At 36.2% G+C, this 27087-nt stretch overlaps 2 protein-coding genes and 1 long non-coding RNA gene across 9 annotated transcripts in view; 1 reads left to right on the forward strand and 2 right to left on the reverse strand.

Annotated features, from left to right (window-relative positions):
* The window catches only part of rffl (ring finger and FYVE-like domain containing E3 ubiquitin protein ligase), a 33004-nt gene extending 17086 nt beyond the window's left edge, over positions 1-15918 (reverse strand). For 2 of the 4 annotated variants that reach the window (XM_068213500.2, XM_009291450.5), the window contains exons 1-3: positions 15710-15918; positions 14052-14117; positions 3056-3241 (exon numbers count right to left, since the gene is read on the reverse strand). In XM_068213500.2, the coding sequence (XP_068069601.1) occupies positions 3056-3232 (177 nt within the window). In that variant the 5' untranslated portion in view covers positions 3233-3241; positions 14052-14117; positions 15710-15918. 4 annotated transcript variants of the gene reach the window in all.
* si:dkey-35i13.1 overlaps positions 1-27087 on the forward strand; it is a 270744-nt gene that overhangs the window by 200254 nt on the left and 43403 nt on the right. The gene's annotated exons all lie outside the window — the stretch shown is intronic.
* Positions 20568-27087, reverse strand: part of eif4h (eukaryotic translation initiation factor 4h) — a 31418-nt gene continuing 24898 nt past the window's right edge. For 3 of the 4 annotated variants that reach the window (NM_205695.2, NM_001197329.1, NM_001197328.1), the window contains 2 exon segments: positions 20568-21923; positions 23061-23176. In NM_205695.2, the coding sequence (NP_991258.2) occupies positions 21918-21923; positions 23061-23176 (122 nt within the window). In that variant the 3' untranslated portion in view covers positions 20568-21917. 4 annotated transcript variants of the gene reach the window in all.

The raw sequence follows: 27087 nt of genomic DNA on the forward strand, positions 1-27087 counted from the left end.
AAAGCCCAGAAAAATGTCATCAGTGTATTGTAAATCGATAGGTTCAAATATTATTTCCCAATTATCAAAGAAATAATTTGTTCCTTAATTTTGGTTTGGCAACTATTAAATTGTTTTAAACTCAAAACGGAAATGTATACATCAGTGTAAAACCTATGACTGGTGGAAAAACATATTTCTGTAATTGTGTACCTGGGTCTCCACTTTTACCATGACCACTTTTGGCTTTAACAAACTTTTCCTTCAGGTTTTTCCAAACTTTTTAACACAGAGCTGTTGCAATTTCTAGTTAAGAATTATTGTTTATCTGTTTATCCCTCTGATCATGCATGGACGGATCATAATGGTTTCTGTACAGACCAAGTGATTCATATTCAACTCAAATGAAACGTGGCACCGCACGAACTGTTCGCTCAAGTCTCAAAAATTTTCGTGAGCTCCGCCAGCCGAAATCATGTTGCGTGCACCCAAAGCGATCTCTGCAAACACTGCGATGACGTCACATTCGCCACGCACACCGAGTTCAATAACAGAAAGGTGATGGTTATTGCATGTTGGTCTCATTTGTAGTTTACATTTGGACTAGTGAAATAAAGAACTACAACACCATGAAAACCAAGCAACAACAACAACAAAAAAAAAACAGCGAACTTAAGACTTTCTAAGGCCTTAAATTTCAATAAGAAATTTGTAACTTTTTAAGACCTTTTAAAACCCAGCGGAAACCCTGTACTAGAATAAGGCTTGAGCGCAGCATCATGGCCTTCAGCAACAGGGCCAGCTGGAACAGGAACAAACTCAACTAGACATTCTGACCTGAAAAACTGTGAACTTTCACATGTGAGTGTCTAGCATGATAATCAGTGAGCAAAGGCTCAAAACCTGCTCGTGAGGACATCAGTGCTCTTTTAGGTGTGTGGCTGTTAGGTTCCACTTTAACTTTAAATAAAAATAGACTTGCATGAATTATAAAATAAGTGCAATTTGTGACTGGCACAAGGTTTAAAGGGGTAATTCACTTCTCTTCACATCAAAAATCTGTCATCATTTACTCATCCTAATCATCGTTTTAAATTTGAGGAGCCAAAGAAACAGGTATTTTAAAGATTCATTTTTAAAGTAGCAAAGATCACCTGAGTAAAAACATCTTATTATATGTTGTCATTTAAGTTGCACAACCGTAGTTCATTGAGAAGCGATGCAAACAGATTTCATTATCACAGAACTATTATCTTGATGTTATTAAATGAACTTGAATCAAACCTTATTTGTTGTGTGTAGCTTATCAGTGTTCTATGATGTGTGGTGCACTCTGCTCTGTCTGAATGCAATGTCCCATAATGCTTTTTTAAAATGAATGCTTCTGCAACTGGCCACAAAGACATCTTGAGTTTATTAAGCTTCAGTGGCTGAAGTTGTGCCAAATTATTCCATAAAGTATACATGACTTTAAACAGCCTTTTCAGTCAACTTAAAAATGATTTGGCACAACTTCATTCACTAAAGCTTAATAAACTAAAAATTTATTTGCAGCTGGTAGCTTTCAATTTCTAATTGTCATTAGATGAACTGTGGCTGAGGCTATTAACTGAGGGCTGCTAACATATTGAGACTTTTGTGCGCACAAGTTCGTTATTTCTTATCCTTCGCGCATATTGGAAGTGGCGCTCTCATGCTTTTCAGGCGCACCCAGTTAAAATAATGGTGCGAATGTCACGAGACGAGAACTGACCATTCAGTTTCAAACTTTGTAAGGAATATAGACATTTCTACTCCAAAGATTAAAAAAATACAAAACAAGTTCATAATCTAGTTGCTGAAAAGTGCCTCTCAGACTGAGTTTCAGCAGCCTTTGACTACATTTAATTTCTTTTAAAGAAAAATATTAGCTAATTTGATGCTTAGATTTACATTAGACAGAAACTATTGTTTTTATTATTTAATTATTGTCATTCATTTATTTTCAGTGCAAAATTATTACTTGTGTTTAAATGCCAAAAACTTTTGACTTATTTTTAAGTCCAAAGAGAAATGAATAGGGATGTAACGGTATAAAAATTTCACGATACGGTAATACCTCGGTATGAATGGCACGGTACGGTGTTTATTAAATAATTTAAAGGAAAAAAAAAAAACTATTGAAGAGACTCAAAAAAAGTGCTAGAATGTTCAGGTTACCTCAACACTGAACAGATCAATGACATACAAATGATCTATCTGTAAACTTTCAAAGAGGAACTTAAATTATTCAATTTTAATAACAAAAAATATTAAACCATGTTAAAAAAAAAAAAAAAAAAAAAAAAAAAAAACACCACTCGAAAGGACAAGCCATGAGTGAGATAGAGGTCTCTTGGTGGTACAAGTCAATGTCTCCATCAATCTGAGCAGTGTGCTGTGTTCTGCTGTCCCCTTGACTAAAAGAATCCCCATCATGTTAGTCGTATTCCCCGACTTGTATTTCAGCACTGTCTGGCAGTGCCTGCATACCCTTTTTTCTGTCACCTTTTCTTCTTTTCAGAGAGAAACTGAAATGCTTCCACACATCTGATTTAAAACCCGCTTTAGGTTCGACCATTTTTAGCTCTTTTTCTTTGCCGCTACTAGCAGCACCCTCCATTTCTTCATTACTGGATCTGTAGCGACAACAGACCGCAAAGGATGATGGCCACGCCTGGGCTGATGAAAATTGTAGTTTCCGCTACCTCCCATTCGCTCCATTCGCCTGAGCAAACTTTTCACCAAAAGTCACAACCACAGTAATATTGAAAGAAATTGCTATTGCGGTATGACGGTATTTACAATATTGTTACATCCCTAGAAACAAACTATAGTTTTTTTTATATATGCGGTATATTATTTTGTGCTGTATTATCTGGTTACTGAACAGCATTAACACTTCACAATATAAGTTTTCACGTGGTTTTCTAAACTAGTAGTGTTTTGAAGTTAATAATTGCAGAATAATCACGATGACGATGAAATTGTGATTATTCCTCGGACTATGATCAACCAAAATCTAAAATTGTTGCATCCCTACTTTTCATGTGATTACCTTCCTGGTTAAACTGTCGAAGCGACCTCCACAGGACTTGCATGTGTGTTCTGGTGCAGTGGGAGACGGGTAACTGCTGAAGCCTGAGTTCGTGAAGGCCTGGCGCTGTTGGCTTCCTCTGGTGTCTTCCATACTGGAATCATCCAGACATAGCCAGCCGCAGCAGCTGGCCCACATGCTCCACACCTACTGGAAAACACACAGGGAAAAAAAGCATGCGTCTGTTACAAGCAAACCACACACTGAATCAGCTCAGATCAAACCAAACCCCCTAGATCTAAAAGACAAAGGGTGAACTTTCTTCAAAGAGTGGTCTTCTCTAATAAGTACCCTTGGAAGTGAATTAGCGTGATGATTAAAGTTCTTACAGCGTCAGTCAGGGTGGCTGATCAGCTGTCAGCTGGAGTCATTTGGCTTAAGAAGTAGGACTTCCATCATTTATTCAAAGGCTGTGTGCAGTCTAAAACACAGGAGCTGTGCAATACTCCTACTAGGATGACACTGTATCCTCACACACACACACACAGGCAAATAAAGGCTGACTGATCCAGTAGCACTACCATGGTTGCACCTCTCACAGTTTGGACATGGTGTTTGAATAAGACGATAAGATGAATCATTAAAACAGTAAAAACGACTGCACCGAGGTAACTCTCGCCAGTAGCCATTATTATCATGATTACAATGACAGACGGTCAGTCATATGGAAAAAAGTACTGATATTAAAAACCTTTATGATCAGAATTTGACTTCAATCTCCATATGTCCAGTTTAAAACTTTAGCAAACATTTGCTGATGATTTCGGATGAATAGACGAATTACCACCATTTACAGCGAGGGAATGACATCAGATGCGGTACAGAGTTTGATGTTGTATTAGAGACAAGTTATATTGATTATACAGGGCTCGAAATTGCGACCGAAATTTGATCTATGCAACCTCAAAATATATTTGGGAGCATTTGTGCGAGTGCATAAAATTGTTGTGTGCGACCAGTTTTTACTACAAAATGTTCACCACATGCGCAGATTCGGGAGACATTCACGCAGAATGCATCTCTAAGCTCTTTGTCTGCACTTGAAACGCGAGATGTAGTGCTTAGGAATGGTTTAAAACAGCTGTCATGTCAACATGCTGCAGTAAACAAAGCCAAGTCCGTAATGCTTGCCCCGCCTTTGCGCTCTTCTTATTGGCCCACTGCTCTAGCACTGAAATATCAGCTGTCGATCACTCAGTCAATGCCCTCTGGCTTGGGATGACAGGGAGAGCTACTACCGCGAAAAATTGTTAACGCGCTGAAGAGGAGAATGAAGATAACACTGACAGATTTAGTTTTAGAAACCATGGCATCTAAAGTTACAAATAATGACACATCTTACTAGTGATCATGTGCTGAATGTTAATCTACCATCTACACTTTTGGATAAAAGACATCCATTGGCTTCAAGTCTGCTATGAAAAGTCTGCGGGATGGAATTATCAGGTTACCGTTTGCCACATCTACCATGAGAGCTTCTGTTTAATCCTTCATGTAGTCGCCAGATGGTGTCTGCCGTGCTAGTGGCAGCTATATGTCAAATTTAACACCACGTAAACCAACGCAAACGGGCTTGCACTGAGTAACCTAATATTGCTACCGGTATTGCTATTAGCATGACGTATGCATATAATAAGGTACAGTACATGTCAAAAACATCAGTGCAATATTAGACACCACCCGTGAGAACAGCACAGTTATATCGAGATTCATTCATGTCAAGCAGTGCATGCAGGGCCGGTGAGCGCTCCGTGTACCTTTGGCTTTTGGTCTCTCAGTTATGTTATAAAAATCAATTTTCTTGTGATAACTGGACATATTTTCCTCACGCTTGCATATTTTTTGCTTGTTAGTTTGATTACTGTTTATTTCAAATGCAATAAATATGTTTGTATAAAACTTGTAGTAACGGTGCCTATAAGTGCGACTAAATTTTGGCTGATCCGCCTATATTTTTTAAGTTAGGAGCACCGATGCTACCAAGCAAAAAGATTCATTTCGAGCCTTGTTACATATTTTATATATATATATATATATATATATATATATATATATATATATATATATATATATATATATATATATATATTATTTACATAATGCTTTCAGCATATTCTAACAGCTCGTCACCCAGTGATAAGCACAGTTATTCTGCAAAATTAACGTTAAAGTGAGCGGCGTTCGTCTGACAGGTCTATTTGCAACACTGGGACACCCTCCGTATGATATTGGATGAGACAAAATGGCCAAGCATCCAGCCCCAAATATACTATCTCATTGAAGCTCCAAGTGATTTTACAAGAGAGAAGTTAAAGGTCTACAAGTCTTTGGATGCCAACGATTTAGTTCAGTGTGGTCATGTGCAGGAAATAATGTTAAATGATTACCAGATCTAAAACTTTGTAGTGCTAAAAACTGAGGTTCTGCCTAGCCAAAGACAAGGAAAGAAGACGGAACTGTACAAGGCCTGGGTAATCATCAACAAGCAAAACAACTGCATTCTGACAGTGAACAGCACCTGTATGGTAGGTTATGTGAACGTAGATTTTCACATTTCATCCTTATCATTCAGTGTCCGCAGTTTAATTCACCATATTAACAGTTTTTGCTGAAATCATTGCTGCAATCAAAAACGAGAAATGTGTATCATTCAGCATAGCGTGAACTTACCTTACCTTTATTTTACATCTGCAGAATTGTGAGAAAATCATGATCTTTATTTTAAGCAAAATAATCATGATTCTCATTTTAGCCAGAATCGTGCAGCTCTACTACAAAACAAAACCCACTAAGAAATAAAAAATTGAATAAATCACATTCATGTGGAAAAACCAGAGTGATTTCAGACAAAGAGCTTAGAATGACCAAGAGGCGACACTCTAGTGTAATTTGGGAAACATTTTGGAATGAAAACTCCAATAGAACAACAGCATATTATAAGTCTGTAAAATAAACTATTAAAAGTGCTGATGAATATGATAATAAGTGTTGTATTGTCGTCTTTCAGGTTGTATCTCAGCTTTAATACGCTTTTTAAATAGATAAATAAAAAACAAAAGCAGCTGCTTGCCATTGCTAAAGTAATGAGATCCAATGGACGGCCGATCACTTTCACTCCAAAATGGCGAAATCCAGGGCTGTTGCTGGGCGCTGCTGTTGCAATGGAACGTTCTATTGAGTGTCGCCTCTTGGTCATTTTAAGCTCTTTGTTTCAGATCTACAAAGTTTCTCCTGCTACTTAAAAACAAACAAACAAAAAAAAAGCTGCAAACCCAAAGAAAGGGAGTAACTAACAGAAGGATCCTGTTACTCTTGACAAAACTTTAGAAAGGAAAACCTCTAGCTTCATCCAACTTCATCAGCTATTATCAGGCTGACAATGGTAACAGAACATCTACAATAATGACAAAATCATCATGGTCCAGTGCTGGAACCATCAAGAAAAGCAAAACAATTAAACACATTTATTTTGCAAACACTGACGGACTTTTCACATTTGAAATTGTTGACACTGGTTGATCCTTAACCCTGGATAAACAGAATCCTGAGTTGTCAGTAATCACGTATCACACTGCTCATACTACACCTGGGGTTAACTGTTAATCCTGGATATTCATTAACAAAAGTTTCATACTGTACATTCACAAACCCAGAGTTAATGTTCTAATTTGCATATTTGCAAGACTTGAATCACTGATTGGATGAACAGTAGGGAACCAGCTTTTACCAGTTATTTTTTACAAAATGACACCGCTTTAGCTGTTTTAAGCCTCATTATACACACAAAGGCAAGAAAACAAAAACAAATGAATGAAAATGAGCAGCAAAGTATTTCATTTGAAAAAATTATAAACTATTGATAAAAATGTTTAAATAACGGTTAAATCTATAATGGGTTTTAACATTGTGTGATAGTTTTGCATGTTCAAGCCTGTTGTGTTGTGTTTAAAATCGGTCCTGGAGGGCCGGTGTCCTGCAGATTTTAGCTCAAGCTTGCCTCAACACACCTACCAGGATGTTTCTAGAAAACCTATAAGAGCTTGACTACCTAGCCCGGGTGTGTCTGATTGGGGTTGGAACTAAACTTTGCAGGACACCGGCCCTCCAGGACCAAGCTTGGACATGCCTGCTGTTTACAAAAAATAAAATAAAAAAATTACTGACATGCTTTCACTTTAAATTCCCCTCATGACATCAGTTGAGTGTTTGAGGTAGGGCTGGATTGATAAATTAATATCGATATTTACTGACCAAACATCATTGTCAATAATGACGAAAAAAGTTGGGTTTGAATGTGGCTGCTAAGTGCGCACCTTGGAAGCAATGCCAATAAGCTTAGAGTGTAAATTTGTCATTTTCAATGAAGGCACGCGACTTTCACAACGCACACATGAGAGTGACACACACATGGTGTGCAAGTGGCGCACAAGTAATCCAAGTGCATTTTCCAGGTGCACCCAGATGAAAAACATCTGAACTACCTCAGACAAACACAGCACACCCAAACACTGTAGTGCTTTTCACTTTCCTCCATAAACATGCATCAAGCTGCAGCAATGATTTTTCCATTTGTAATCCTCTGAAAAAACAGTTGATGGTCGTCTTGTTACAAGAGACGCCAGGGGAGCGCAAAGCGCACTAAGAATGGTAAAGGAAACCATGCGCATGCACATGTCACTTCAGGTCAGAGTAAAAACACATGTGAAAATGAGTGGCGTATAGCAGCAGTGAGGAGATTGTAAATAAAGGATGTAAGGATGTCGTCAGAGTGGCTGTTTGGTTTCTTTTCTTGTGCATCTCAGCCACTACCTCCCCATCTGAAAGATTTTTAGCAAAAGGGTGATGTAGTCATTCAACTTCCCAATTTGTAATGTTGCCGTATGTATTTGAATGATGTTGGTTGGTTCCTTTACTTGAAAGCTCAGATTTGATTATCATAATTAATTTTGTTTACAAAGGTTTACTGTATCATTATTATTGACATTATACAGATGTGGATTTACCTTGAAATTTACTTTGATTGTTACACTTTGTAACATTTTATTTATCAAGTTTAAGAGAGTCTCTTTAACACTCATGTATATTTTATTAGAAAGAGATCAGATATTTTATTAAAATATTTTAGTTTTTGACTATTAAAACTATTTGCTTTAGTAACGTTGGTAAATTAAAATAAAGTGGTTAAAAGATCCTATTTTTACTAAATTATTGAATAGTAATATTTTTAACAATACATTATCGATACCAAATGATATGAAACATGATATCGTGGGTTTTTGTTTTTTGCAGTATCGCTCAACCCTAGTTTGAAGTGACTCATTTTTTGTGACATGGTTTAATATCACAGAATAAAGCAGAAATCATAGTATTTTAAAAAGTATTCTTTAGAGTGATAAAGGCTAGGTAAATTAGTATTGCACTATTAATATACTTTATGCTTTTAAAATACCCAGGATGGCTGAAGAACACAAATAATTCATATATTGAAATATTTAAAAACAAAAAAAGCGTTTGTTTATTGTGTTCTTGCTTTATCTGCCCACTGTCCTGGCTGCAAAGATTATTTCTAACCTGCTCCAGCACGTCTGCCTGTATTTTTTATATAATCATGCAAAGTTTGACATGCGGGTTTGAGTTCTGCAGGATCGTGGGCATTCAGGAGCTGGGTTGCAGACATTTGTTTTTTTACACACAAATCAGAAGAAACTTTTTTTCTAAAGATAATTCTTTTGTCTCTTTACGAATACTTATGAATGATTAAAAATAATATTATTATTGCTATAAATACCAGAAAATATTGTGATATACTTTTAAATCCATTTCGCCAATCTGCTCAATTTCTAATTGGCTGTCTGTTACCAAGCATCTAGCAGCAACAAGCAAATGACTCAGTTTCACACTGAACAAACTTAGCACCACAATGCAGAGTTAAAACCACAAATGCGATGCTAACCCTGCTAGCATCACTTTCACATCACTGTCATGAAATGTGTGTTTACCCAGGGTCAAAGCAAAACAAAAAAGAAAAAGAAACAAAACAAAAAAAGTTCATTACCGGGTCAAAAGTGCAACTAAACTTTGTGTTTTTTTGTTTGTTTTATTAAACTGTCTCTTATTAAAGAAATATAATTAACTGATTATTAAACTTGACTTTTAATTCCTAAACATTTCTATTTTGGTTTTTAGGTAAATTAATTAGCCTAAATGTCTAAAATTAATACAATTATAAAACAAACCAATAAGTTTTTTTGCGGTCCTGCAAAATTCCTAAACGCAAAATAATCGCAAAAATGTAAATAATCTAATACCATATAACCATATTCTATTTATTTCAGTATAAAATTAATTGTTTTACGTGAGTTAGAGACGTTACATACATCTATGCAGTAAGCAGACGCAGATGAGACGTCAAGCGGGAGTGATTTACATGTGAAGTCAATGCAAAGACGCGATTAGACATCCTGTGGTGCAAACTGCTTCAGACTATAAAAGTGAGAGCAAACATCTAACAAATGAAGAAGTGGAACAGGCTATCGCTGCGTCTCAAATGGCACACTATACACTATGCACTCATACACTATGTACTTATGCACTTACACACTCAACATTATAGTGTAGTGTTGTCCCAAATGGCATACTGTTTTTTTACTAAGCAGAAATTCAAACCGTTTCCCTGATGACTTTGACGGTTGCTAAATCAGTGAAATATGACCAAACTATCAAATGATACCTGCCATGAGTATAACCGCATTCACCATCGGGAGGCGCTATAATCACTTTCATGGGAGAATTTTGCTTTCACCATCCAAAATAAATAAAGTTATCCAACATGTGCGCCCGATAGCTCCGCCCCTTCCGCTACGCGAGCAAAACTGCGGTGCATCATCCGGGTAATTAAAGTGTACTTATTATTTTTAGAGTTTTCAGTGTTAACGCACTACTTACACTATTTATACTACAAAATGGCGTAGAATAGTGCATAAGTATGCGATTTTTTTACGTAGCTAACATGGAGATTGACTCAAGGATAACGGCTGCTGGACATGACCGAATTGAAGGAAATTATTTGTGCTTTACATGTATGGCTGGTATTATGATCGGCACCAAATCGATAAATAATTTTGCGTAACACTTTCCCTGCCGTTGACGAGAGAAAACACTTTCCTGCCATTGACGAGTTTAACAGCAATCCGTGTTTTAGGTGTATTACGGTAGGGGAAGCCATAAAGCATGTCCTGAGAGAGGTAAATAATGTCAGATGCTCCGGGGAGTGAAATTTGAGAAAGAGAAACTAAGATCATGGGTAAAAATAGTTGTACAACCTTAATTCAGCTTAATCTAACCTACCGTTTTAGATCTTGTCTAAGACCAAAATAAAGAAGCTTTATTTTTAGGATTTGTGTCATGAAGATTCCACATCCAACATGGTAGGTTACCTAATATGGTAAATAATATATCATATATATTTGAAACTTTTAATTTTTAAATTTACATATTTTTAATCCCAAGATTTTATGCAAATTTCGGATAATTACCAACACAAAATCATTTTTAAATCACAAAAAAAAAAAAAAAAAACATGTAAAACTAGGGGTCTGTCATAACTCGAAATTCTTAGAAACGTGATCGTATAACAGTTCATCAGATTAAAAAGATTGTTAATCAATACTGTAAACTCAACCCTAATATACTACATTCCACACATTTTCTGACATCTGCCATTGGCCACAACAACAACACAACTATATCTACACATGCATTACAAAGTTCCAAAACATACACATATGTGTGTCTAGAAATGATATGGATGTCTTTCATATCTAAAGAGGAACCCGTAACTTGCATTCACTTTGCAAAATTGGAAAACAATCCCCATAACCAAACAAACAATTGCCATTACCTGGAGTCAGCAAACATGGCAGCATGTGCAAAGTTCAAAACAACAAATGCTCTCACAGCCTTCACCAACTGACCAGCTGACTGGACATTGTTAGTGCTGGGCTGTCATAAAATCCACAGCCCCCTTTTCCCCGGCCTGCCGTGGTGTCTACACCCGGACGCTCCCTAGAAACACACCAACAATAGCAGCACTGTGGCTACACACACTGAGACAGCAGGAGGACACATGTGATGCCTGGAGTTACTGCTGACAGGTCATACGGTTAAGAGCAGAGTGACGATTATAAATGACCCATTAGGTTTTGACTGCTACACCATTTAAGCCCAGAACTTTCACCCGCACTTTTTGAACATAGACACGAAAATTCAACTTCAATTCAACCCCAATCCTCAACACTTGAATAGGTTTAAGCTTATTCTGACTTTAATGAAGACACTTGTCAGATTGTAGCTAAAAACGGTAAATAAAACAAATTTATTTGCCTTTAAGTTTGTAAAAATTATAATAAAACAATGTTTATTTGAAAATCTTATATACAATATGTATTTTACAAAACCTATTTTAGTCCAACGTTGACAGAAAATATAAGCTAAATATTTGATCAAATTACACTTCAAATTTAAAGCTTTCAGTAAGATTTTGTTTGGCCGCAGTACCGAACATCGCCACCAGTTAGGCTTGGGCGGTAATACAGTAATCTGGTATGCCTGAAATAGCAGCGGTGTCAGTTTCAATACCGTTATACTGTCATAGAAAACAATGAACCTAAATAGGAGACAAGTATTCAATATTATTCATTTAATGCCTAAATATGCGTATGCGTGATTGTCATCACGGGACAGTGTGGAGGAGAGAGAGAGAGGTTAGGTAAGATGGCGAGTCTCGCACTAAGTGACCTGGTCTCGAAAAGAACACAACCTCTGCAGTTTGGCAGTATTTTGGGCTTTGACTGAACGAGAAGGGAGATGTGGAAAATATTAACTAGAGGTCTGGACTAGAATGACCAGACTGGTTGGAGCTGATAGAAAGGCAACAGTAACTCAAATAACTACTCGTTACAACCGAGGTCTGCAGAAGAGCATCTCTGAACACACAACACGTTGAACCTTGAGACGAATGGGCTACAGCAGCAGAAGACCACAACGGGTGCCACTCCTGTCAGCTAAGAACAGGAAACTGAGGCTACAATTCACACAGGCTCACTACAATTGGACAATAGAAGATTGGAGAAAGGTTGCCTGCTCTGATGAGTCTCGATTTCTGCTGCAACATTCCGATAGTCGGGTCAGAACTTGGCATCAACAACATGAAAGCATGAATCCATCCTGTCTTGTATCAACAATTCAGGCTGGTGGTGGAGTAATGGTGTGGGGGATATTTTCTTGGCACACTTTGGGCCCATTAGTACTAATTGAGCATCGTGTCAACGCCACAGCCTACCTGAGTATTGTTACTTGCTGACCATTTCCATTTTTATGATCACAGTGTACCCATCTTCTGATGGCTACTTCCAGCAGGATGACACACCATGTCATAAATCACGTATCATCTCAGACTGGTTTCTTGAACATGACAATGAGTTCACTCTACTCAAATGGCCTCCACAGTCACCAGATCTCAATCCAATAGAGCACCTTTGGGATGTGGTGGAGATTTGCATCATGGATGTGCAGCCGACAAATCTACAGCAACTGCATGATGCTTTCATGTCAAAATGGATCACAATCTCTGAGGAATATTTCTGGTACCTTTTTAAATCTTTGCTACGAAGGATTAAGGCAGTTCTGAAGGCAAAAAGGAGGAGGTTACACCCGGTACTAGCAAGATGTCCCTAATAAAGTGGCCGGTGACCGCATATAAAATCTTCATGGCCATTTTCAATAAAAAGTACATCCTCCAGGTAAATATGGAGGGTTTTTGCTGTCCATTTTAAATTAATCAATTCTATCTTCTAATAAAAATACAAATCAGATAAAAAATTTGTAGCACGGTCGCCTCACAGCAAGAAGGTCGCTGGTTTAAGCCTCGGCTGGGTCAGTTGGCATTTCTGTGTGGAGTTTGCATGTTCTCCCCATGTTCAAGTGGGTTTCCTCCAGGTGCTCCGGTTTCCCCTACAAGTCCAAAGACGCGCGCTATAGGAGAATTGGGTAAGCTAAATTGTTTGTGTACATGTGTGAATGAGAGTGTATGGGTGTTTCCCAGAAATGGGTTCCAGCTGGAAGGGCATCCGTTGTGTAAAACATATGCTGGATAAGTTGGCGGTTCATTCCGCTGTGGCAACCGTAGATTAATAAAGATACTAAGCTGAAAAGAAAATGAATGTATGAATGATAAAGAATTTCATCATAGAAAACTATGCAAATTATGAGACCAATTTGAAAACGAAATAGCACATCAACAAATTTTTTCAACATTTTTATTTTATTTATTTTATATACACATTTTTTATATATAATTAATGGATGTTTATAGTGCAAAAACATATCAGAAATTCACAATGAGTAATGAAATAACATCCACCATTCATATCATTCAAATCTTGAACCCCACATGAAAAATAATTAATAATTCATTTATTTATTTATTTTCCTTCAGCTTAGTCCCTTATTTATCAGGGGTTGCCACAGCAGAATGAACCGCCAACTATTACAGCATTTGTTTTACGCGAATGCCCTTCCAGTCCCAACCTATCACTGGGAAACACCCAAACACACTAACATTCACACACATACACTACGGCCAATTTAGTTAAACCAATTCCCCTATAGTGCATGTCTTTGGTCTGTAGGGGAAACTAGAGCACTTGGAGGAAAGCCACATGAAAATTTTAAATAAATAAATGCAATTAAATTGTAATTAAATTGAATTAAAAAGAAAATCTTATTTATCAATTTGACGGATGACAAGTTGTCAAATTTGAATTGAAATCCTCTTATTTTCAGTATTTTTCAGTCTTCTATGATACAATTGTCATAGAATACTTTCCTTAGGTAAACGCATGCATGAATGACACTTCTTACGTGGAGACAGTAAAAGCAACAACAACAATGTCAGTACCTTGACAGTGACTCAGTGTCTTGTAAACTGTGACGTTCAAGGATATAAAGTCCAAGCCTTTGCCATCTATAAAAAGAAAGAGAACACAGCAACCCATTTGTGAGGAACGTTTGTAGCATTTGTTGGGACACTTTGCCTTTTTTACGACATTGAGGATCTGATTATAACTTCCCATGTTTGCAAATCAACTTCACAACTCAAAGCTCTCACAATGACTTGGCAACCTCAAACATCCGTGTGTACCTCTTCTTAAACTTCCTCTTTAAAACAGGAAAAGATTCGTTCACAAAGACTAACTCGTGCAACAAAAAAATTAGCAGTTAACTTTCAAAGGTAAAGTAAAATAATGGTGTATTAGCAGTTAACTTACAATAATAAAGTAAAATAATGGTAAACTAGCAGTAAACTCACAATAATAAAGTAATAGAATTGTGTACATTAGCAGCTAACTCACAATAATGATGTAAAATATTGGCATATGACCAGTAAACCTATATTATTAAGGTAAAATAATAGTATATTAGCAGTAAACTTACAATAATGAAGTAAATTAATGGTATATTAGCAATAAACTTAAAATAATAATGTAAAATAATGGTATATTATCAGTAAACTTACAATAATAAAGTGAAATAATGGTATATTAGCAGTTATATCATAATAATAAAGTAAAAAAGGTATATTAGCAGTTAACTTACAATAAAAAGGTAAGATAAGGGTATATTTGTAGTAAAATCACATTAATAAAGTAATATAATGGTGTATATTAGCGGTTAACATACATTAAAAAAGTAAAATAATGGTATATTAGCAGTAAACTCACAATAATAAAGTAAAAAAGGTATATTAGCACTAAACTTACAATAATAATGTAAAATTATTGTGTGATGATAGCACATAGCAGTCAACTTACAATAATAAAGTAAAATAATGGTATATTAGAAGTTAACTTACAATAGTAAAAGTAAAAAATTGTATTTTGGCAGTTAACTCACAATAACAAAGTCATATAATGGTGTATATTAGCAGTTAGCTTACAATAATAAAGTTAAATAATGGTTTATTAGCAGTAAACATACAACAATAAAATAACATTATGATACATTAGCAGTTAACTTACAAAAATAAATTTAAATTTAAGGTATATTAGCAGCTAACTTGCATTAATACACTAAATTAATAGTATATTAGAAGTTAACTTACAATAGTAAAGTAAAATTATAATATATTAGCAGTTAACTTACAATAATGAAGTAAATTAATAGTATATTAGCAGTAAACCTACAATAATAAAGTAAATTAATGGTATATTAGCAGTAACCTTACAATAATAAACTAAATTAATGATATATTTGCAGTAAACTTACAATAATAAAGTAAATTTATGGTATATTAGCAGTTAACCTCCAATAATAAACTAAATTAATGGTATATTAGCAGCAAGATGTCACCTTTCAGTTTAATGGTATCATGCGACACTGCGTTCACAAGTCACGAGAGCAAACCAAGAGTTAAAAACGACAACTAATTTGCATAAGTGTACAATTAATCACTTGAAACATTCAAAGTATATATTAGCACAAGTAAAAACTTAAACGACAACTAATGTTGTTTAATATCTAACGTTACTCGTTTTATTGGGTCGAAACTTAACTTACCTCGAATGAAACGAAGAAGAGAGGCGCTCAAAACCCGCAGATGTTCAAAACTCCGTATTGCTGGGAAACAAACATGGACATTTGGAAACGAGTTTTAAACAAAACGTCCAATTATGCTGTTTAATAGTTGAACTTGGACCAGTTCACACACACTTTCAGTGTTTCGAGTTTACAAGGGGACGCGACGTTTCGTGAGGTAGAAAGTCGTTAAGAGTCCAGGCGCGCGCACGTCGATGCTTTCAAATCACGAGAACGCGCACGTCGGACAAGTTTTTTTAAGCCATTAGTTATTGATTACAAACAAAACATTAATGGAATGAGTATAATAATTGTAACATTCTTAATCGATCATAACTTCCTTTAAGAGGAAGACGATATGTTTTTGTCTTAACGTACACCCAATCGACTTTATAACCTACAACTGGAAATATTACCTACTGCCAACCGCAAACGACTGTGATTGGTCCACACTGATAAGCGATGAGAACCCTAACAAATATCACATGACCATGATGATGCAGCAGTCATTCATGCTACTTTTTTCAATAAATTACTTCATCTTAGACTTTTTAATGTTAACATTAAACATCAGTATCAATATCCCCTATCAGTTCTTAAATTAAATATTTAGGGTAATTAAATTTTGTTTTTGGTAACACGAGAAAAGACAAGTAACTTGCAGCAACTTTTAATGCAATTTTAATCTGGAAGCTGAAGCTCTAATGTTCCACAGCCTTTTTTCATGAAAATCTGATAAACAAAATAGCTTAAATTGCATAAAAATACATTAATTCGTTTACATAATCTGTATTATACAAATATACATCCAAAAATATATAGGCATAATTGTAATAAAAGCTGTAAGTGTTCTACAGGCTTTTTTATGAAAACCTGGTTTAACCTAAACAGCTCAAATTGCACAAAAGTGCATTAATTCGTTTACATAAACTTGTATCACCTTATTATACAACTATACATACTGGCAAAAAAAAACGTGCATTTCCAAAATGTGCTGATTTTCTATGATGCTAGTTTTATGAATGTAGATTGTTTTACTGTGAGCATTTACATAGGAAGCAGCGACCTCTGCTGTAAGAAAAAAGAATGCACAACGGACTGTGACAAGAAAAAAAACATTTAATCTCATCTTCATTCATTAGTCCCTTGGTCCGCCAACTAAGTCTGGCATATGTTTTAAACAGCGGATACCCTTCCAATTGCAACCCAGTAGTGGCAAACACCCATACACTCTCATTCACACATATACGGGCCAATTTAGTATATTTAACTCACCTGTAGCGCATGGGAGAACATGCAAACTGAAATTCCTTGAGGCTTGAACCAGTGACATTCTTGTGAGGCGACAGCGCTACCCTCTGCGCCACCAAAAACTACACAATTTTGTATTTCTCGGGTAATGATCATGCTCTCGATCTTATTGTAAATTTTTTGTTACGCTGTACATATTCATAAACAAAAATAAGTTCCTAAAAACAATACCTGCATTTAATACTTTCCTTGTTGAAATTTCGTACAATATTGAATCTTTTAAGCTTATTAATAATAATAAGAATAGTAAGGCCCAGATTCACAAACAGGGCTTAGATTAGGCCAGGACTAAGGCTTAGTTAAATTAGGCTATTTAAGCCACATTTATAAAAATGGCTTTAGAAAAATATATTGCTGGTGTGCACCTGGAGACAAAAAAAGACACTGACGTATTTTAAGACATATCTCACTGCTATTTTGAGTTGAGACAGCTCAAACATGCAATTAATTCTTGACTAGCCTTAAACTTTGTTTGTGAAACCGGGGGTAAATTTCCTAAAGCTTATGATAATCTTTTTTCTTAATAATTGAGGCTTTAAAAAAAAAAAAAAAAAAAAAAAAAAAGTTATCGCTTCTTATTTTTTGTTGTTATATATTTTTTTCAATGCAGTGATGTTATTATTCTTGTATTTAATAAATAATAATAAAAAACTACACAATTTAACGTAAATTGTGTGTTTTAATGTGTATCTTAATTTTTTCTATTTAATAAAATTGCATTTATTTTCATTTTTGTGTTCTTATTTTCGGACTGTGATTTCAAGTTTTGTTTTTGTTTGCTTTTTTAGATTAGTACAGTTTTGACTTTGGTACGAATGTATATATGCACAAGTCACTAAAATGCTCACACGTTTGTGCCACAATGGCTAAAAAATTATTTTAAAAGTCTGTGGAAACCTTAAGGTTTTTTTCTGACTCTTGTTTGATCGCACATCTGAACCAGTTCATTTCTGTTCCTGTCAACATGATTTAGTAGCAACAACAGCTGCAACAATCTGTTAAAAAGACAACAATAGATGAAAAACCCTAAAGAGCAACAGGAAACATTGAAACAATTTTTGACCACTTCATAATTTAGTTGGAAAGATGCCCTTTTTGTAAAGAATTTTATTCTGTATAATTTGTATTTTAATTTTAGTATTTTTGTTTGGTCAGTTATCTCAATAAAAACGAATGAATGCATTTTAGATGCACGAATACTTTTTCCATAATAAGAGAGTTATGAATTTAATTCAAGTAGGCCTATTATAACACACAATATAGTACTTCTGACAATTTTCTTTGTCATAGATTTAAGTTATGTATTACAATATCGCAATACTACTTGGTATCGTGATACTTCAGCTGTAACGTAAATTAATGATATCGTGACAACCCTTCTACAGGATTTCACCTCTTTAATTGCCAAATTCATAAATGAGGTCACTGATTTGGTAAAAAAGGCACACAAAATGACGTATTTTCAATATAAATAGTAATTGTGGACTGGATTTTTAAGCTTTTATCACAGTCTTGGACATATGAATGATTACTAACAACATTGTCTTTGATGCAATGTTAGATTTAAATCTTCATTGTTTTTGTTGACCTTTTCCCAAAAGGAAAGCCACCAACAATTAAAAATGCATATGGTGTCATTGTTTTGCAATCAAAAAATGTGGTTATAATGGAAGTCAGTGGCGCAAAAAGAGACCCCAACAGTAAATTAGGGGGGAAAAAAAAGAAAATCTTACACTGTACAAACACTAACAACGCATCAAAGGCAATGTTGTTACTAATCGTTCACATGTCCAAGACTGTGATAAAATATAAAAAAAATTCTGTCCACAATTACGTTTTATATTACAAATGTCATTTTGTGTGTTTTTATTCACCAAATCAGAGACACCATTTATAAATTTGACAATTAAAGAGTTACATCTATTTAAACACATTTAGTAGTTTTAATCAGGACTGAGGTTGATTAACAGATTATTGCAAATAAATTTGAATAAAAATATTAATCTGATGCGTTTTTACAGCCGTTTAATTCAGTGCATGTTTTCAATCCTAGCATAACAGAAAGGTACACTGTAAAACCCAAAAAATAACAGTAAATCAAACAGATTCCAATAAACCATTTAAGTTCAAAAACTAATCACAATGAGTACTGTGAACTTAATCCATTTGAGTAAATGAAGCAACTCGCGCACAGTAAAACCCAATAAATGAAGAGAACTCAAACCAACTCAGTACTGTAAAACCCGATAAGGCAACTCACACCGTTTGAGAGAAGCGATTGCTACAAACCATTTGAGTTAAACTAATCTATATGAGTATGGTGAACTTACTCCACTCAAGTAGAAGTAATGAAGTAATTAACTCATTAATTTCATACTATGCCAGGGTTTCTGCAGGTTTCACCAAATCAAATTCAATACTTTTTAAGACCTTTTTAAGACCATGAAGAATGAAATTTCAGACTTATAAAGGGCTAGACGCTAAAGATTTTTAATGGCCCAGAAAAAATAAATAAAGTAGTATTTTCTTAGCCACATATTTTAAATAACGTGTCAAAACAAGCAGACCTCAGTTGTATACATACTGTTGAAGTCAGAATTATTAGCCCCCCCGGTATATTTTTCCCAATTTCTGTTTAACAGAGATTTTGACATCACATTTCTAAACATAATAGTTTTTATTTTATCTTTGCCATCATGACAGTAAATATTTTACTAGATATTTTAAAGACACTTCTATACAGCTTAAACTAATATTTAAAGGCTTGTTAATTAGGTTAACTAGGCAAGTTGGGGTAATTAGGCAAGTTATTGTGTAACTTTTTGTTTTGTTCTGTAGACTATTGGAAAGAAATATAGCTTAAAGGGTCTCATAATTTTGACCTTTAAAATGGTTTTTAAAAATTTTAAAGTGGGTTGTATTCTAGCCGAAATAAAACAAATAAGACTCTCTCCAGAAGAAAAAATATTATTATTAATTTCCTTGCTCTGTTAAACATAAAATTTTTTTTAAATAAAAAAATAAAAAATCAAAGGGGGCTAATAATTCTGACCTCAACTGCTTTTTTTTTCAAAATAATTTAAAAAAGTTCTTTAAAAACGAAATTATTTTACAACAAACTAGTTATAATATTAGTTATGAGTAGTTTTGCTAAAGGTTTTTAGATGTGTTGGTGATTGGATGCGTTTTTAATCAATTGGGTAGCTTTACATAAAGGAAAATTAAGACCTGTTTAAAATTATTTAAGACCTACAAGACAATATTTCATTGAAGACCTTTTAAGAACTAAAATTGTGCATTTTAAAATTTAAGACATTTTAAGACCCGGCGGATACCCTGTGAGTTCAAAACTCTTCAAATGAGTAGATTTAATTTTTAGTCAATTTTGAGGTAACTACACTCATTTCTTTTGATAAAGTTGACTGCTAGGTTTTACAGTTGAACCGTGCACAAGGGTTAATTCATCAGAAGATTGTTTCCCCCGCTAAATAGTCACTGTGTTTAGATCATTCACACCCCAAACCCAGATTCTCCTCTTGAAATCTTTTATTCTTCTTCACATATGCAAAACAATCACTCATCACGTGTCTCCAAAACCTTCCTGTGTTTGCTTCAGTGTATAGATCATTGTTGACTCAGCCAAAATGCTGTGTGGCACTGATAAGTTCGGTTACCTTGTTGGTGAAGTTCAATGACAATTCCCCAAAGCTTGAAGCTGCGGCGATAAACCAACCGAAAGGTTGAATTTGGATGAAACATTTCTTTCATTTAAACGAGTTAAACACCGTATAGCATCACAGGACACAGAATAAAATCATCCCATGTCAACACATTCATTTCAAACACTGTAAGATGATACAATTTATTGCCGTAAACAGTGTAGGAAAATGAAAAACCAATGAATAAAAACAGCCGACCTCTATAGTACAGTAAGAAAACCAAAAAATAATGAGCTTCCTCATTTAGATCCAGTAAATCGTGAAGAGAAGGGTTTTGCGGCATGGATTTCCCCATGAGGGCTCTACACTCGATCCACTAGAGATGAAACTACAGCGCCTGGTGTGTCTGGACATGTGTGAGCAGTTCATTTGTGTTCAATAAGCTTGGAAAGGCAGTAAACATGATGTTATGGACCATAGCTTCTACTGTTCCTGTAAAGAAATGCATTGGCGTCAAGAGGTGGATGCTGCTGTAGACTGTAGACCCATGTGTCACCAACCAAACCTATCATGCATGCAACGGTGCTCTTCTAAATGAGTGAGATAGATGTGGCACATTGTTCCTGAAAGCTCTGGATGAGCCAAATTTGGTCAAGCTGCGAAAAATCTTTCATAAAGACAAAAGCAAGAAGTCAAAAATAAAAATAAAATAAAAAGCTCTTCACTTTGAAATGGTTTAATTAAGAATCAAGCTCAACGTTGTTGTCGGTTTTTTTAATTTTCAAATACAGTAAAGAAATTTAAAGAGCAAAATATAAAATGACACGGCGGCTTTTATGCCCACGCGTCTACAAATTCGAAACACAAAGATACTTTGGAAAGGGAAAGAGATCTTGAAGTCCTTAAACACAATGGTATCAACCTGGAAATGGAGTTGTCCTCCAAGTTAGGGTTCTCTGAGGCGTGTGGGAGGAGTCAGCAAAAACAGGCAGAGGCGGAGTTAAGACTATGCCCCGCCCCGTTCTAGAAGACCCACCTCCACAAGCTTTTTTTTTTTTTAAAAGCCAATCGGAAGAGGGCTCGTTTGGATTCGAGAGGAGACCAGCACCTCGTGCCTCTGCCTGCGTGCCGCTGGGAGACGTCTTTGAAAGATTTTATGGTGATCAAAGCCAGGATCCAGTATAGCCTTCCGGAATAATGCAGCCACACTGACACAGATATTAATTCTTAAGAGAACGGAAACATAAAACAAGAACAAAATGGTTACACAGGGTCCGGAGATGATGAAAAGTTGCACATAATATTAGAATCAACTAAACACAAACAGGTGGGTCAAACTTGCGTCGATCTAGCTACGTAGTAACATCGGAAGATGCGCGGCTCCCAACACACCGACTGTACAACTGGACTAGGTTGTGCTTTAACGCGCCAATTTACAGACACAAAAAGGACTAGGGAGAGGACAAGCACCACAAGTACAATCCAGTGTGCATTCGAAGGTTTCGCGTAAATGTTCGAATTGGCGGGGAAATAAAAAAATAAGAATAAGAATAAAAAAATATGTGAGGGCTCGTGTCGCTGTTGGAAATCACACCAAAGTAGGCCACCAAAAATCCAAGGAACAAAATACAAACAATGGTAGTTCTATCCGATTAACCTAATACTGCTTTTTCGGAAACGCTAACGCGAGTCGAATGCCGACCATTGAAATGTTAACTAGCTGCCCTGCAATACAAAGCACACAAATCGAATCGGTGTTATTTTTTCGCACAATGAAAAGGCTCGACTCTTTAGTCTACGTCGATTAAACAAGCCAAAGAAAAACATTTAAAAATCACTTTCCATTCCATTTAACGGAGCAGCTCAAAAACAATCAAAACAAAAGAAACGCTTGAATCTCACCGAGGACGTGAAAGAACGTTCCCCCACTGAAAACTACAGTACAGAGCAGGCACTAATTACAGGGAAGCAAAGGTGGACATAAAACCATTGTTAAACAGTTTTGCCATGCATTCACGAGCTGCTCGTTGGTGTGCGCAGGTGTCATGACGATCGGTCAATGTGGGCGTGGTCTTTAGATTTGTTTTGTTTGTTCTCCGTTGAATAAATATATAGTCACGCGATCTGAATTCAGAAGGATGGACTCGGTTCATCTCTAATAGGTAGGCATGATGACAGAGGTCTTATCGCATTCCCATTGGCATGATACGCTTTGTTGTCGTCGTTTGTTGTCCCTGTACCTCGCCCTTCCCTCCCCCATTTACCCCTCCTCTTCTTCCTCTCTCCCTCCCTCCCATTCTTCCTTCCTTTTGGAGCGCCGAGGGAGGCTTCAGTCTCTCTTAGTGTTTGTCTTTGGTAATTACCTCCTCCCTGGGTTTGGCACCCCCAAAGATGGCCGAGTTGGGGTTGGCCACTTGGTTAAGGGGACCTGCCACTGTACGTGGCTTCAGCTGTAGCCTTGGTCTCTGCGCTCTTTCCTCTGCAAACAAAACAAAACATAATTGAGACAGTAGGTGTGAGTATTGTATGTTTCATGTAATTGACAGAAACTTGACGTCAAGTCAACATGAAATCAATTTAGGGCGTGCTCACACGATGCTATTCGAACCGTGACCAGGCCAGTTTACCGGATCGTTTGAGAAGTGCGAGTGCTCTGAATCGGGCTCAGGCACGGTTCATTCGGCCAGCCCTGCCCCGGTTGGAAGAGGTGTGCCAGAGCGTGGTACGCTTGCGTACAAGTACAAAACACGCCTGAGCCTGAAACTGAAAGCGAAACGTGACTTTTATTAATAATTTATTAATAATTCTTACGGTTCAATGAATGCAAACTATCGTAGATTATTAAAGACACAAACTCTTCACTGCACGACTGCCGCACCTTCAGCAAACCTCCTAATTTCCTGCAACACGAGGTCAAAAGTTGCTGATCTGTTCGGCAAAATATTGGCCTGCGTGTCACTGCATATCAAACGACTAAAACGACATAACTAAAGAAATCTCCACTGTGCTGAACGAGAGCGCCCACTGAACAGTGCATCATCGATGACGTAAGTGTGTCCAGGCCTGAATGTAATGTAAGTGGGGGCCGTCGGGGTAGACGGAAAAGGGGGGCAAGCGTGCTTTGGCCTGGTTCAAGGCAACTGTACATAGAGCGAGTACGCCCTTAATCAAGAGAAATATTTAAGAAACAATTTAGGCAAACTTAAATAATATTAAATTGGAATGAAGTATATGCACAGCTAGTGTTTTCAGCCAATGATAAACTTCCGGTAAAAGGTTTGTGTGGCTATTTTTAATTTCATAAGGTTCCTTTTACAGCATTGATGCTGTAACGCAATTACAACAGTTAAATAGAAAAACGTGATGAAACGCTGTGTAAACAAGCACTGTCTGAAGCAGCAGGCTAGGTCAGAAACTTCATTGAAAATACCAGTGTTGGGCACCAGCACCACAACAATTAGTGACGCTACTAGCTCATCTACAATTCTCAGTAGCATAGCAGTAGCAAAGCTATTTCTTTTTTCAGTCAAGCATCGCAGTAGCATCTACACAAGCTACATTTACTAATCGCGGATCAATACTGATGGAACAGACATTTAAATGCATATGATGGAGAGAACGACGATTTCTTTTTTTTTCCTATTTTACAACAAACTTTTTGGTGCGTTACTGCCACCTCTCGCTCTGGTCGGTGATGTCGCCAATCAATTAGGTGAACGCGAGACACTTGATAGAAAGATGACTGAGGGAGAAGAGTTATTTCGGAAGCAGGATTCCTCGAGACCATACCTCGAGAAGTACATGTTAAGATGCAATAACTTTAATTCTGATATTGTGCTCAAAAAAATACTTCAGTCATTTATACTAACTAATGTTTTTAAACTACAGAATAGTTAAGTACTAATATATATATATATATATATATATATATATATATATATATATATATATATATATATATATATATATATATATATATATATATATATATAAATAAAAGTCATGGCACTACATATATTATATAGTTTATAATATAGTATAATATGTACTGGTAAACTGGTAATAACTAGACCTGGTAATGACTATTAGTTCATGATAGTTACTAATGATACTACATTATGTAGTGTAATTCATTAATGAAGAGTTGTAAATAGATACACAATATAATGCTCATTTCTAAATATTTTCCATTTACTATAAATTACTATAGTATTTTAAATGTGTAACACCTGGTTTACTGGACTTTTTGTTTTTGATGTAACTAAGCTACTTTTGCCATGTAGCTTTTAGCTATTCTACATTTTCCAGAGAGTAGCTCTGGCTTTTAGTGTAGTTAAAGCGCACGTGTATGCTACAGCGCAGCCTCTGCGTTGACGCATAGCTCTACGCCGTGGCTGACGTGCACCTCTCAAAAAATTTAACTACACGTAGTAATGATGTGTAGCGCAAGCTCTGTGATTGGTCAGCTTGGTATGGCTGACAAGTCTGGGCGGGACCGATAGCTGCGCGAGCCCGATGGAGCGATTGTTCACAAGTGTGGAGTCCCGTGAAGGAGCTCCGCATGGAAAGTTTTGTTTTGTGTTTACCTCATGGTTAAAGTTTTTGCACGTCCGCCGGTTCCTGCCTCAAAATGTGCGAGCCACTTGTATATTAAGGAAGAGTTCTCAAAAAACAAAACACCAGTGAAGAAACTCGACACTGAGGAACATTAACACCTCACTGCCAACTAGCGTTTCGGAAGTGTTATTGCAGAACAGAAACAGCGCTACGCTACGCTCAATGCAGGCACTGTGAGTCACGCCGATCACTTGACGCACAAGTGTAAACCGGGCTTTAGCTGAAGACTGATAATAAATCGTGTCTAGCATGCTGTCCCGGGAGAGAGCCCTGAGCTCAGAAGATCTGCGAGCCCGGGGCTCTCTTCTATTTCATTGGGAGAGAGAGGAGTCTGAGCTCAGGTAGGTCTCGAGAGCTTCACCAAATTCGTTTGCTCAGCCTATTCCTTGATTATTAGGGAGACTATACCAGCATACGGCTATGTGGTGAACACCTAGTACTAAAACACTCATACACTGTGCCAATTTGGTTTATTCAATTCACTTATACTGCATGTCTTTGGACTGTGGGAGGAAACCGGAGTGCCCAGGGAGAACATGCCAACTGGCACAGCCGGGACTCGAACCAGCATTCTTCTTGCTGTGAGGTGACAGTGCCAGTGCCATGAATACAAACATGGTGACTGAAAGAGAAGAATAGTTTCATAAACATCCGTCAAACAGCCTTCTCCACAAGAAGTGTCACTGCATCACATCTTTACAATGTATTCTATTTGCCTGGTGACAAATCAACGTCTAGAGCAGGGGTCATCAATCTCGGCCCTGGAGTGCTGGTGTCCCTGCAGGGTTTAGCTTCAACTTGCTTTAACACACCTGCCTGGGTGTTTGAAGTATACCTAGTAACACCTTGATTACCTTGTTCAGGTGTGTTTGATTACGGCTGGAGCTAAAATCTGCAGGACACCGGCCCTTTAGGAACAAGTTTGGTGACCTCTGGTCTAGAGAGTCCAGCTCAACCCTTTAGGTAGCAGATTATTGTGCCAGGCACCCCAACAGAAGGGAACCACAAAAAACAATTATTGAGTCCATATTGATTTCATGTTGACATACAGTTAAAGTGAGAATTATTAGCCCTCCTGATTTGTTAGCCCCCTGTATATTGTTTGCCCAATTTCTGTTTAACAGAAAGATTTCAGCACATTTATCAACATAATAGTTTTTAATAACTTAATTTTTAATAATTTCTAATAACTGATTTAAAATTTGACTAGATATTTTTCAAGACACTAGTATGTAGCTTAAAGTGACATTCAACCCTCTACCGCATGCATTATGATAAATCTATTTAAAAAATATTTGACTGTTTTTCCTTTTCTTAAAACGGCTTAACTTCAAGAGCTGTAAAAAATAAATAAATAAAAAAATTTTTTTTAAAAAGTTGATTTTTTTTTTTAAGGGTGCTTTATGAAATTTTGCCAAATGGCAACAACGTCCAACAGTGAACCTAGAAATTTTACATTTAAAACTTTCCTTTTAATTAATAATTTTGTTGTTTGAAATTATTTATTTGGTGTTGCAGTATTACAAGCTTCAACACGGAACCTATAAATGACACCTTATCCATACTTTACCACAACTCATATTCCAACAGCTTTCATTCATACCACTCTTTTTTGCTGAATATTATTAAAAACAAACCTAATATTGTATTATCATGCATACAACATCCAGTGAACATAAATATTTTCTCCTATAAATATTATAACAAATAACAAGTCTAGTATATCCAGATGCATCAGAATAATGTAGCAACTAGCAAACAATGTTTATATAT

Source organism: Danio rerio, chromosome 15 (genome assembly GCF_049306965.1).
Source record: "Danio rerio strain Tuebingen ecotype United States chromosome 15, GRCz12tu, whole genome shotgun sequence".
Taxonomy (NCBI): Eukaryota; Metazoa; Chordata; class Actinopteri; order Cypriniformes; family Danionidae; genus Danio; species Danio rerio.